The 14,552-nt window shown below is 37.4% G+C and overlaps 2 protein-coding genes across 2 annotated transcripts in view; one reads left to right on the top strand and one right to left on the bottom strand.

The window, feature by feature from the left end:
* The window catches only part of LOC123307327 (CD109 antigen), a 41,223-nt gene that overhangs the window by 4,152 nt on the left and 22,519 nt on the right, over positions 1–14,552 (top strand). The window lies entirely within an intron of this gene.
* On the bottom strand, positions 7,616–9,056 carry LOC123307326. The gene is made up of 2 exons (XM_044889581.1): positions 8,702–9,056; positions 7,616–8,298 (listed from the first exon to the last, which is right to left on the bottom strand). The coding sequence occupies exons 1-2, from the start codon at positions 8,838–8,840 to the stop codon at positions 7,694–7,696; spliced, it is 744 nt and encodes a 247-aa protein (XP_044745516.1). The 5' UTR covers positions 8,841–9,056; the 3' UTR covers positions 7,616–7,693.

Below are 14,552 nucleotides of genomic sequence, written 5' to 3'. Positions count from 1 at the left end.
GCTGTAATAAATGTATCGAATAAAGAGGAGAATATGTTGAGTAATAAAATATTTTGACATTGAAATTTTGTTTGATTCCATAGTAGGCTAATTCTCTGTTTCATGAAGCTTGATCGGGGAATCAACGCTTGATTGACGAATAAACGTCAATTTGTTTCCAATCGATTATTCAATTACGAGCCTTCAGAATATCATTTTCGCATCAAATTATGATCTACATACGTCCATTCAATGATTCTCAATTGATTCTCCTTCAAAATATTCAGAAATGCAAGGGTCTAAGTGATTTCGTTTAGGAAACCGATTGACTGTCATGTCGTTGATAGGGAACTGAAAGTTTTATGAAACCTAAGGTCAGAATATTTCAATATATCCTAGTATTTTCACCAATAGAAACGCAGAACATGATCCTTCAAACTTGCATATTATCCTACTTGACTATTATTTTTTAATACTCGCCACTTTCCTTCTCTTTGATGTTGCTCAAGGAAGGCTTTGTCCATTCATAACACAGTCGCTTCTAGGCTTCAGAAGAATAAAACGAAATAGGTTCTCCTACAAGTGCGGTATTTCCGCCGCTTTCAATTTCTAAACACGCTCTCCCGTTCTCATCCAGATAATCATTAGCCTGCCTCCTCCGTCTGGTCTGTTTGGTGCCTTTATGCACATTTTAATTACGCGTATCGCGCCCGTATACATACGCGAGTACGTGCATCTGGAAATGTGGCGGCCTCTCGGTCGGTACCTAATCGTGAAAAGAAGCCGCATCGCGGATTCCTCGCCGTTTTTCGATACGTGTCGTCGCGTTTTTCGTCTGCGATTCGAATTGAAATTCCGGGCGCGTCGTTTGATGCGCCCGCGAATAGATGCGGGGACCTGTTAACGGTCCTGAAAGATCCATGTCGGATTTGGGTTTGAGACGAGTGTCGAAGGGCGGAAGGGCTCTTCGTGTTCCTTAGGGTCTGTATACTCTATTCTAAGCATGGGCAAAGTACGGCCCGCGGGCCAGGTCCGGCCCACGTGGAAGTCAAATCCGGCCCGCGGCAAGATTTTGAAATAATCACCAGTATTTTTGTTTTCTAAGTTTGGCCGCCTGAGATAAGGGAAACAAATGTCACCTAATACCTATAGTTGTCTCAAAGCGTAAGTTGCGTCCTGTTTATAACCATCTTAAAATGTAGAAGATTATACATCGAAGACGACCACCAATTTGTTATTCAAATTGCATAGAGTTGTCCTCGAGGTTCAGCCTTAGTACTGCGTGTGCGTCTGGCGGCGGCTGGCATTATTTCTTGTAACTGCGCAGATAATCGACTTTGATAGTATCCACAGAAAAAGCAAAAGTCGCCAAATCTCCTTCGATGTTCCAACGACTGCATCACAGAACACAAATAATGATGCATGGAATCCAAAAGTTGCAACGAACGGCTCTTGTTGCTGAGCTCCAAACATGAAGGCAGTATTCAAGTGTTAATAATACACGAAAATTTATTCAATTATTGGATTCTGCGTAGTTTGAATCGATTAAGTAACGGTTTCCTTTTAACTGAAAATTTTTGAGCTTTAAGAACTAATTATTGGATTTCCATTAATTTTAGTTCAGCAAAGTTTGCGCGCAACTAAGCATAGGTGTAGTGTTCTAGTTCTCTCAATTCGAAACTAAATTATTTTGGATTTGCTTGGGAGTCTTGGGATCTCGAGTTATAGCAGTCAACAGCACGGTTATTCGGATGATGATATTATGCTCTCGGTGGTTAGTAAAGAATCAAGCATTTAAATTTTCGTTTGGTTCGTTGTCAACGTCTGTGTAATTCGAAGTATTTTTGACCTTTTGATTTTCATTGATGAGAGCAATGAAAATATCACACATTTTTTTAAAAATTTCAAGAAACAATCACGTCCTTCAAAGTACCTTTTTTTTTATTTACAACATTACTACTGGAGGGAGGAGCACCAAATATGACGGGCGAAATCTGGTATCGTAGGCATATTTAATGAATAATCATAATATCTCGGGAATAACTGCATATTGTTATGTAAACAGGTGTTTCCCACTATGAAACTATGAATAGCAGCGTAAGCAACCGACTATAAAGGTGCCTACAGATTACTCTAACGTGACGTGGGCCCATGTCATAATGCGCATGATTCAAAAATCTAACATAGGATTTTGCGCGAAAGCGTTCAATATGGGAATGTGGAAATACACGTGTCAACTTCACGTCTGACTAATTTAACGCTTCCGCCAAAAATCCTATGTTAGATTTTTGAATCATGCGCATTATGACTTGGGCCCACCTCACGTCAGAGTAATCTGTTGGCACCTTTAGTAGACCAGCTTTCAGCATCATCACTGCCAATTTGTACCAGAATTCTTAGAAGCTCAATCACAGTTTCATTTTTCACATAATCCTTCGTATCCTACCGAACAATAATTAATTTTCGTAATTTTTTTTTACTTTTCTAGGATGCAAGTCATGTTTGATGTAAAAATCGAAATAAAGTTAATCACTTGTAAAAATGTGTATTTTTCAATTTTTTTTGTCCCGCCTAGGTATTTTTTCATTTTATCTGGCCCTCCCCTCAAAAAGTTTGCCCATGCCTGTCTATTCACTTTTATTTTAGCACTCGGTTGGCCATGCAAATTTGAACATTTCACTCGGTATAGTACGAATAAGATAATTACAAGAATGTTAAATTCTTCAACAAAAATCATCTTGCATCAATATAAGTAAAAGGAATTAAAGGAAGTTAGTCGAGATGAACTTCACCTTTGAAGAAAAATTTCACATGAATAAACAATTAACAGGTCAACTGGCGCGTATTTGTGGTTGTTCATCTTAATACATTGATATAATAATACTTAGGTATTTATTGGTACCTTAAGACATTTGCAATGTATAGGAAAAGTCAAATGAAAAATAGAAAAATCAATTTTCGGGAACTTATTCTACTATGACATTCATCGAAAATTCCTCGGAAAATTCTGTAGTAAACTATTCGCATCAATTCACTCAAACATAAAATTCTCAAATGCCACCACTTTTTTGGGTCTACCAATAGAAGGAAATTCTTTGTCATCCTCTTCATTCACAATCTTTCTGATTGTGGAAATATTCAGCTGAAATATAAGTCGTTTAGATTCAGATGAAACATTATATGAATTCTCTTACATTGAATATGTTCGCTACCGTCTGACGTATTGTGGGTTTTAGAATATCAGGGTATAACTATTTGAATGAGCGGACCTGAATTCTAAATAGCACTTCCTGAAACCCTGTCTCTTTTTTTCAATCACTTTCGTCATTTTCGTAATAAAAATTGATATTAGTTGTGGCAACGGCGTTATGACATAAACGACATTTCATGAGTGCCACCCTTACTCCGTTCTAGTTACAAAAACTTGAGAAAATTATTTCATGGCCAACCGACTGCTAAAATAAATGTGCATGGAGTATAGTTTTTACTCGGCACCCTGATTTGGAACGGGATGTATCGGGTCTTTGACTTTCGTACGTTATACGATAATAACTGTTCTGTCAATGTGAACTAGCGGTGGCAGTGTTTCCATCTCCAGATGAATAGTCTAGAGCCTCCATTATTGACAGAAAATGCTCTTTGAACACTCTGATCGTCTTCAAAGTTTCGAAATATTGGGTACAAGTTTTTTTCGTAAAACTGATTCGTGAAAGAAGTTTATATCTTTAGTGGTACCTATGGTGTATCGGATCTCATAGAGAGAATTCAGATCGTTAATCACATAACTTTTTCCTCCCATTTATGGACACAATGTCGAAACCTTTGGATACAATCTGAGTTATTTTCATAGTTCTTCAGCCTGATTTCTCGAAGGATTATATATATATATATAACGCATCTAATTTCAACACGGAATTACCATGTCCAATATTCATACTTGCTTGCTCGAATTACCCTCTCATGCCTCATAACCGGATGAAGAAATGAGTCGGTGAAGCTTTATGGCTGGAAATTGCGGTTAAAGTACACGTTACAAGGAAGAAGGAATCCCTGTTTCCGCGCCTATAAGTATAATCCTTATCGTCGGAGGATTTTCGAAGGAAAGCCAAGCGATTCCTTATAAAAGTTGAGCTTGTTACCCGAGATTTCCTAATTTTCATCATGGAATTACCTGACGGTTTGTAAGAACAGACACGAACATTTGGAGAAGTTATTTTTCGATATGTTTCCTCATTATGTAGGCAGCAGATACCTGTTGCAAAAGAGAAAGAGGATAAGATAACTATACTCCATTCACTCGGTTGGCCATGGAAATTTGACGCATTTCACTCTGTATTGTACGAAAATGTAGGGTTATGAAGCTTGTCAAAACATTTTTGGGTTTTCAATCAACGCTATGTTGCCCGTTCTACGTAAAAGTTTCTGTTATTACGTATTTTATCACAATGTCGAATCTCTTCGGAAAATATGGGACGAACATAATTGAAGTTTATACAAACTGTTTGAAGGCATACCAAGTTCAGTTATTTGCATGGAAAATACAAGAGATGAGTTTAATATCATAATATGCACTAGCTTGAGGAGAGTTAATGTTCGCTATTTTCTTTGGCTAAAGTTTGAATACGTAACATCAACTGTAGATTTCAAAAATATTAACCCGAAGATGAAATGCATATGATGCAGTGGTTGGGAATGGGTATCTCTCGAAGGAATTAACAGATAATTACAAGAATGTTAAATTCTTCAACAAAAATCATCATATAAGTAAAAGGAATTGAAGGAAGTTTCAAGTCAACATGAACTTCACCTTTGAACAAAATTTCACATGAATAAACAATTAACAGGACCACTGGCGTGTATTTATGGCTGTTTATCTTAATACATTGATATAATAATAATAATTAGGTATTTATTGGCACCTTAAGACATCTATAATGTATAGGACAAGTCAAATGAAAAATAGAGAAATGAATTTTCGGGAACTTATTCTACGATGACATTCATCGAAAATCCTGTAGTAAACTTTTAGCATTAATTCACTCAAACATAAAATTCTCAAATGCCACCACTTTTTTGAGTCTCTCAATAGAAGGAAATTCTTCGTCATCCTCTTCATTCACAATCTTTCTGATTGTGGAAATATTCAGCTGAAATATAAGTCGTTTAGATTCAGATGAAACACAATGTAAATTCTCTTACATTGAATATGTTCGCTACCGTCTGACGTATTGTGGATTTTAGAATATCAGGTTATTACTATTTGAATGAGCGGACCTGAATTCTAAATAGCACTTCCTGAAACCCTGTCTCTTTTTTCAATCACTTTCGGCATTTTCGTAATAAAAATTGATATTAGTTGTGGCAACGGCGTTATGACATTAACGACATTTCATGAGTGCCAACCTTACTCACCTTACTCCGTTCTAGTTATAAAATCTTGAGAAAATTATTTCATGGCCAACCGACTGCTAAAATAAATTTGAATGGAGTATACATTTTCAAATAGAATTGAAGATGGAGCTTCCTGTTTGGCTTTCTAGTTTCAAATTTGTACCGAATGCAGTTTCATCTTTATTCGGTGATTCAACTGGTTCCAAAAACAGATTCCAAATGTAAATGACCCAAAGATAGTTGAATGAAATCTAATTAGTTTCGGTCTCCGGAACATTTCCATTAGGATTATTTCCCTTTTTCAGATCTCCTCTGGGAGAGGCGTGAAATTCGTGGTGTTGCATCATTTAATTCATGAAAATTCCCTGTTCGAATCCCCCCCTGAAATGAAATAAATTACGTTGGATGTCGGCCAATAAACCCACCCTTGCCATATAGCGAAAAACGTCAGCGTTAAATCAGCGTTGGGGTGGCATAACGAATGGTATATAACCGGGGTTTTGCATTGTTCTGAACTGTGCTAATTCGAAGTTCAGCAACCAAATCGGGTTTGTCGTGCAAAAAATTACAGAAATCTGATCTTATTTTAGATGTGTATTAACAGTTTATAGAATAATTCTTCTGTTAATAAATATTATTCGTATTGTACAATAATAGTACATTATAACATAATACAGCTTGAGTCTTTGACTTGTAGTAATAGTTTAACATTAATTCTTGATGTCAAAAGAAACACTTTTCTTATTCTTCCACAATTTTGGATATGGGTATTTAAAATTTAAAGCGTTTTGTTTCTATTGCACAAGTTGGCAGCATCGACTGAAATATGCGTTGATAATAAGGGACAACAAATACACTATCTTGATGAGATAGACAAAGATGGCCGTCTATGAAATCTGCGACGAACGAGGAAGGTCGTAAAATTTTGTGGGATTTTTATGGCTGGTTGATTTGAGGCTCGCCAGTGAGTGGTGGCTGTAAATCAACAGCTGTTATTTTATAAACAGGTCATTGTTCCTTTTATTTTCTTGAAGGCGCTGTTGCCAAATCGTAAACTAGAAACGAAGCGATTCAGACTTTAAAACCTCATATTTGAAGAATGATTTTGAATGGTTTCCGCGTTGCATTTGAAAAATTAATGAATGAAACTCATAATTATTCAGTTTAAGCTTGCATATGCTGTGATAACCCAAATTGGGGAGAATTCACCATTCCAGTGAATCTACAGATGATGGAGTAGAATTTCCTCCTATATACTTTCTTCTCAAATGCCAATTCGTTCATTTTTCCGATGCATTAAATGCAGAATGCGGAAATAAGTTTCAGTTTCCATTAAGAAGCGTTTTGTCGTGCCATCAATTAACTAATTAAACTGCCATCAGAACCAATTACCGGCAATGGCCTATTAGACTACTCGGTTTCAACTTTGGGAGTGTGTTTCAGCTCAGTTTGGAATTTATCGGAAATAAGATGAATAATTTCTGACAGGTATGCGATCGTCATTTGCCAATAAGATTGGCAGTTCTTAGGAACTCTGCTTAAATCCACCATAACATATTAGGATACAAAAATTTCAATTTTTTTTTAGAAACCAGAACCCTGATTGAAATGAAATTGAGCAGGCATTCTATGGGAGAGACGACAGTGAGAATTTTCTTCGGTGGTGCTCCCCTACTATTACAAAGGGCAGAAAGAATCTCTCCTCAAATTTGGTTCTTTCATAGAATGTATGCTCTCATTTCTGTCAGTTTTCCGGTACCATTTTTAGGAGGCTGTATCTCGGTGAATGCTGCTCCAAAAAAAATTTCTATATGACAAATCAAACAATTTTTGGAAAGGAATCAACCCTAAATTTTTGAATATGGTGGCAAAATCCTGAAAAAATTTCAAAGTGCCATGAAAAATTATAATCTTTGGTTGTCATGTCGGAGTTGAAGAGAGAAATGGAATATGTACTTGTGCTCCTGACTTCGAATTTACGTATTCAATATGTTTGGGAATTTACAAAAATAGTGGCAAAGTCTTGACTTAAGATTGAGTATTTAGCACCAAAGAGAAAGAACAAAGAACAGAAACTGATTTCGCATAACTCGTCATTAGTTCAACTAAATATCGGAGAAAATTTTCAGTGATATTACAGGCTGCAACACAAATTATTGAAGGGCAATAAAACCAGAAGAAAAACTGACCATTTATTTGAGGTTAGTTTTCATTAGTTTTCATTAGTTATCCAAATGAAACATTGTTGATACCGCAGCATCTATTGAAGAAAACATTAACGACATTGAAATCACTTCAAGGAAAATGAGGTCCTGTTTCATCATCAGCTCGAAATTATTTCTCTACAAGATATTTTGGGCGTTATCATCGGGAACGAATATTCGTCCGAGTCCGAGTCCGAGAAGCAAGCTTCAGGTTGCCGGACATCAAACGAATTTGACAAGGAGGTTATGAATTCTTCGTCTGCTTCATCAGCCTTCATAACAATCTGAAATATCCCCTTTTTTACTGTCTTTTGGAGGGGCACAGGTAAATTTTTCGTTGTATTGTACATGGAGACAAAGAATGCTTTTAGGGGGTCTTCATTTTCGAAAAGGGTTTTTCTGATTTCTTTTCTACCATTAGATCTTTCCTCATTTTTCTTCGCGTCCTGAAAATTCAGGATTGATGTTTCATTCTTTTTTTCGAATGATGGTGTTACAGGATATTTATTTTTTGACCCACATGGTGTTGGTACGAATTCTTGATAAGACGGAAAATGTTTCACAGGATTCGTTGCGAACGACCCCTCTCCACTATTCATGTCTTTCAAAAAAGGTTTGAGAAATTTCATTCGTGTTCCATGCTTCCAACCACTTACTCCATTTCGATTCAAGCTAGCACGATAGGAGGCTCTCAATTTATTCCATAGAGCCTTCGCTTCATACCCTGCAACAACCCCAAATTCATAGTTGTTTATATAATAGATATCTGACTTCTTGAAAATGAAGTTAATTGTAATAGAAATTATTCATTAAAGATGCTTCGAAGGATTTTGTAATTTTGAAATACGGTTGAATTTACTAAAATTGAATAAAGTTTTTTTAATTTAATCAATCTGTTTTGTTTGGAAACTCACTTATTTAGAATTGTTTTTCATTGCAATTAGTCGTGTAGACTTATTTGTATATAAGACTGCTACAATAAAGCCTCCAATGTTCTTTCTATTGGATATTTTCACTATAATTATCACAAATTTACAATTTAGGTTTTCTAATCACAATCACAGTTTTCGAGAATAATCAATTACATAAATGTATGAGATGAAAATACAAGGTCAATGTCCACCTACCTGAACTCATTCCACATATTAGTGCTATGTTTGTCCAGACTTTCATCTTCAAATTTCTGTTGCTGTAATTTCCATTTCTAGGATCGTACAAAAGCCTTTCCTTCTTCACACATTTTATCAATAGAATTTCTAAATCCATTATTTAACAATCTGAGATGCCTAAAACACTGGTATGTGCATGCACTTCTCATTTGTTGCAAGATTGGATTGGCTTATTATGCATTTGTTTGACAATGAAAGTCCTCTCGTTTTATCTTGTTCTGCGTTGATATGGGTTATTGATTACACCAATCTCTGTAACCTCGATCAGTCAACGAGATCAAAAAATGAACTGAATCATTTTTCTAGTTATTTATAAATAACAGAATAGTAAAAAAATCTATAAAAAAACATCAAAAGCCAACAAACAAAAACGTTTTCTTTCCGCAAAAAGAAATTTAATGGTGAAAGTCGGAGTGCGTTCACATGCCCCGTATTGCGGGTAAGTGTGCGCACCCTCACGGGGTAAGTGAACGCAGTGCTTAGTGAACCACACAATCAAAACAAATTACAAAATAATGTCATCAAAATATATTAAAGAAATGCTGTTTATTGTCAATACAGAAGCGCCTTTTTATAAGCATTGCATTATTGTTCGTGCCACAATTCCTGGTGAACACAACACTTGATACATTCCCCTGTTGGTGCCTCTATATTTCTCCGAACAAATGGGACAATATTGATCGAGTCTTAACCAAGAAAATCAACAATGTCCTAATTTATTCCTCACTGAACTAATGCCCATATAATGAATCTATGCGCACACTTTCCCCAGTAAGCCAAAATTTGAATTGACGTTCTTATAGAGTTGAACAGCTAAGAGAACCTAAAATTTTTTTATTATATATTCAGATTAATATGCGCATGATCGAATAAAATATCGTTTAACACTGTCGGACTCTGAACTTGGACCTGGCAGAATTTGCAGAGATACTAAAAATCAACAAGAAAACTAGTGAATTTGATTGATTGCAAATAAAAAGTTAAAGAAACGTCGCACGGCGCACTCCTATGAAAAACTAATTTGGGGATTCTGCGCCCTTGCTTCACCCAAATGAACGCCTCTTTCATACATTGCATAGTCGAGATATACGCACTGCGCACACTTACCCACTGCGCTCAGTTACCCCGAATGACTCTACACCTGACGATTTTTGTCTACATCTTTGAGAACCTGCAGCCGCCTTCCCCACCGCTGAAAGTGCATACATCATAGAACCTTTTTTTCTTTCTACCATCTAATCTTCAAAATCCACTAGGTCTCCACGACGCCGACGCTCGAGTAAATCCCGATTTAGCATCGTCGGCTCCCCAACTATCATTCCAAATGCTATAGCTTTGTTTTGGTTCGCACTTGAGGCGGTTCAGAATCGGTTCAAAGTAGTGGAGCAGGAATGGTGTGGGAAGCTACACGCATGCTACGCGCGAGCTTACTCTGAATAAATAAATGTGCGACTGTTTTGAACCGTTCTGGAACCATCCTAAAAGCGAACCAAAACAGGCCTTATAACTCACGAAATAATGGTAAGACCGCTGTCAAATTTATTCACGTGTCTTTTGAAGGTTAGGGCTAACTAAAAATCACATGCATTTATGTCTAGTAGGACCATGTAGGGGAGACTGGGGAGGGTTGATACGTTTTTTGGAATTTTTATTCTGGAAACTGAATTATATGAAGAAGCAGGACTTTTCTTATATTATATAATTCTTCAATTAATCGTTCAACAAAATAAATATAGAAGTCGCAAAACATAAACATCTTATTCTGTACAGAACGTTGAACACAAAAACATGCAAACTGTCTCAAGCCTCCCCACATATGGGAGGATTGATACGATGTACTGGGAGAGTAATCGAGAGGATTATTCAGATCAGTAGGTAGGTCAGCAATGATACTGGCTTGCTTTGGTCCTATAGGTGTAGAAAAATCAGGAAATTGTCAGTTAGTCACTTCCACACAAGAAAAGTCGGCCTCGTTAAATACATGGGGATTGTACGGTTTTTAAAAATCCCTTTGATATGTTGGATGGTGAAGACGCCTTCATATAGGCCTATCCAACTAGCTACGGAATATTTTTTTAAGATTATACATGTATCAGGCCTCCCCACGACAAATGTCTCAAACCTCCCTGAAAGCAATTTTTAAAGTGATTTATGTTTTCATCTTATACCCATATATTTTGAAAAGCGAATAAAACTGTAAATTGAATAGTTTTATGCATATTTCCCAGTGAAATGTTTGTTTAGGCCGAAGAATTAATGCATGATCATAAAACCCTTAGGTAACTTGAGTAAAAACTTACAATTTCTCACCTCGAAACACTCTTCGTTGAATATTTCACAAACAAACTACTGTTAGCCTTACAGATTAACGTCATGCAATGCCCTCTGCCAAAGAATAGTGTTCACTAGTATAATACTTTTGAAAACGGCTACAGATCGCGGATATAAGCCTGTATCAAGCCTCCCCATGTATCAATGCTCCCTAGTCTCCCCTATGTGTCAGCCTAAGAAGTTTTTAGCCCTCTCGTTAACCCCCTTACCAAACTATGAATTATTTATTACGCCACACCCAGTACATCGACATTTTTCGCCATTGCCCATCCCTACGTCATCGTCAAAGTACAGGAAGTGGCCGCTATACCTCAACCCCATACATCTCGATCTAGGGCCCGGAACCGAAACGGCGTGACCGTGAAACCGCAGACGACGACTATCGATCGATCGATCGCTACTCGACACTCGACACAGAGTACCTCGTCGCTTAATTAAAATCTCAGACGACTTAGTGACCCCGCGTACCGATTTTATTATTGTCTTCGACATCCCGGAGGGGTTCACACGCAACGCTGCCCAGAGGAAACGTGAATTTACGAGACCGGAAGACGGCATTTACATCCATAGACATGCTGATTCCGATTCAATTGATCCCAATTTGATCTGACGACCGTGTTCGGGTCCTACCCGCGACGTCCGTGCACGGGGTGAATTTGAATGGACGCGACCGATTTACGGGCGTAGATCGCACCTGGCTACGGATTTTTTTTATTGTGCGTTCTGATCCGGAAGTCTGCGTTATCGGGGGTAATTAGGAACGATTTAGTCGATTGATCGGACGGGGGTGGTTGGTTCCGCGATTAATAGAGAATGAATATTTCATCGGAAAGCGGCGGTGACTGATTCCATCAATTTATCTACACTGTTGCGCAATGTTAAAAGTATAAAAATTATCGCACATTCTGAAAATCTCAATTTTAATGAAAGTTTACTCTGCATTGACTTTATAACTTATTTTTTATGTTCTCTCGAGAAGGTTTTGAACGAAACAAGACACATTAAATGGAAGAAAAATTCAGGATTTCACCGAATCTTATTGAAAAGAAGAGAAATGAACAATTCTCAAAATACTGAAATGCTGATAAGTGATTTAATACTTGGTATTTCCACCCCTTGCGTTAATTACAGCTCGGCAACGACGGTTCATACTCATAATGAGTGATCTCAAAATGTTCCGATCTAATCCTTCCCAGATTTCTACGAGTTGGATTCCTAAGTCATTAAGAGTAGCCGGATGATTTTCTGAACTTCTCAGCCTTCTATTGAGGTTGTCCCAAACCTGTTCAATCGGATTGAGATCTGGACTTCTTGCTGGCCATTCCATTCGAGAGACTTCAACCTCTTCAAAGTACTCCTGAACGATGCGCGCACGATGGGGTCTGGCATTATCGTCCATAAAAATGAAATTTTCACCAATGTATGGGGCAAATGGCACTACATGCTCTTCAAGAATGTTCCTTATATACTTATCAGCATTCATAGCTCCATTATCAACGACCACTAGGTCTGTGCGAGCAGTTAAAGATATTCCACCCCATACCATAATCGATCCTCCCCCGAAACCAGTAGTATTCAGGAAATTACACTGAGCATATCTTTCATGTGGACGTCTGTATACAAGGGAACGTCGATCACAATGGTAGAGGCAGAATCTAGACTCATCTGTGAAGAGAACTCTTTCCCAATCGGTCTCTTCCCAATGGATATGCTCTCTCGCAAAATCCAAACGCGCCCTTCGATGGGCTGGGGTAAGAGCTGGGCCTCTTGCCGCGACACGAGGCCTTAAATCATATTCTCTGAGGCGATTTCTTATTGTCTGAGTGCTAATTTGCACCTCAGCGTGTCTGATTTTTAGAGGATATGTTAATTGGACCCAAAGGAAGCTACTTTTCAAGGGACTAACAATTCGGACGTGACGCAAGGTCACATCAGTCCTTTGAAAATGTGAAAAAATCTTGTACATACTCGAGCATGTCAGATTTTCATATAGATGGTTAATCTCAGTGTTGAATACGTGTTGATCCATTAATCTGACATTAATCAAGTACGTTTTTTTAATCTGACAGTTCGAAGATGAAAACAAGGCATTTTCCTGAAATATCTCCCTTCCAGTACCTCTAATCGTTTCTGTATCCATCATGAAAGTTGTAAATAGTAAAATTTTATACAACCTTTGTCTGAAACAATTTTACATGCTCTTAACCGTTTTCGAGTTAGAGAGCAAATAGGGCGAGGACCTTACCCACACATGCGAAAGGCCAAGGTCAATGCAGAACCTCAGTCTAATGTATATTTATCGTCATTTATCTCAAAAACATTCAAACGTAGAAAAAATTGCTTCCCACAAAATTTGTAGAGAGTGTAATGCTCTACAACTTCTATAATGAACGCGAAAACAATTTGAAGTCCAGGAGAGGAGATATTTCAAAAAAACTGACCTTCATGGCCAATTTTTATTGTTTCGGCTTGCTGAAACTGGAATATAATATTTTTTTCGTTATTTTTGACTCATTAGCTTCAAAATATGGAAAATAGAAACCAACACGCTCCAAAATGTACACGCGACTTTTTTTGCCAATATCCTACGGACAGTTTGGTGCCCAACACATATCGGCGAATGTTATGGTTCTGAATATCGGCATTTCAACTTGTATCTTATTTTTAAAATTCGAAATGTCGAGGTTTCGTGTCTGAAATTATGTGCGGTCACTTGAACTTTAATTTTGAGTTCGAAAATAAATCCGACCGCGAAATTCCTTTGAACTTTTGGATAGTGGGCATTACCCTGCGACATTTGGCTAGAATACAGGAAATATTGGCTTGCTCTTCTTTCATAGCCATATGTCACCTCGAAATAAAATGCCATAAAGTTTATTCTTTCTTTTCTGCTCCGAAATATATCTCGCACAAAAATTCACACTCCAACGAACTGAGGGCTTCGCTGAACGATACCATTTTGAAAGACGAGCCTCTTTTTTTCTTTAGATAGTCTTTCCGCCCAGTAATGGTTTAAATTATTGTTTTGATATGAAAATATCTAACGGCATGCAGACAGGAATTGAATTCTGAAAAAAGTACCACCCAGAGCAGGATTCGAACCTACGACCCCCCGATTACCGGTCTGGTAGTCTCCCAACTGAGCTACCTGGGCTGACGTGAGGATCTATCTGCATTGTCTGGAAACCACTATCCTCAGAATTCAGTTGGGAGACTTCCTGACTGGTAATCGGGGGGTCGTAGGTTCGGATCCTGCTCTGAGTGGTACTTTTTTCAGAATTCAATTCCTGTCTGCATGCCGTTAGATATTTTCATATTATTATAATTCAGACATTAAACTATCATCCAAATTTATTGTTTTGTTCGAATCATATTCATGTATTTATTCAATTAACTGCAAACAACGTGTTATATGTATTCGAATTCCATGTCGAAGAATTGTTGATTCATTAAATCAAGAGGAAATAGTTATTGATTT

This window comes from Coccinella septempunctata, chromosome 2, assembly GCF_907165205.1.
Source record: "Coccinella septempunctata chromosome 2, icCocSept1.1, whole genome shotgun sequence".
Classification (NCBI taxonomy): Eukaryota; Metazoa; Arthropoda; class Insecta; order Coleoptera; family Coccinellidae; genus Coccinella; species Coccinella septempunctata.
Note: the sequence above shows the minus strand (reverse complement) of the source record. Positions and strands in the feature narration are given on the sequence as shown.

Coding starts and splice junctions, on each gene's coding strand:
- LOC123307326 (XM_044889581.1), bottom strand. CDS start 8,840: ATGGATTTAGAAATTCTATTGATAAAATGTGTGAAGAAGGAAAGGCTT. Junction 8,299..8,701: donor AATATGTGGAATGAGTTCAG/GTAGGTGGACAT, acceptor GGGTTGTTGCAG/GGTATGAAGCGAAGGCTCTA.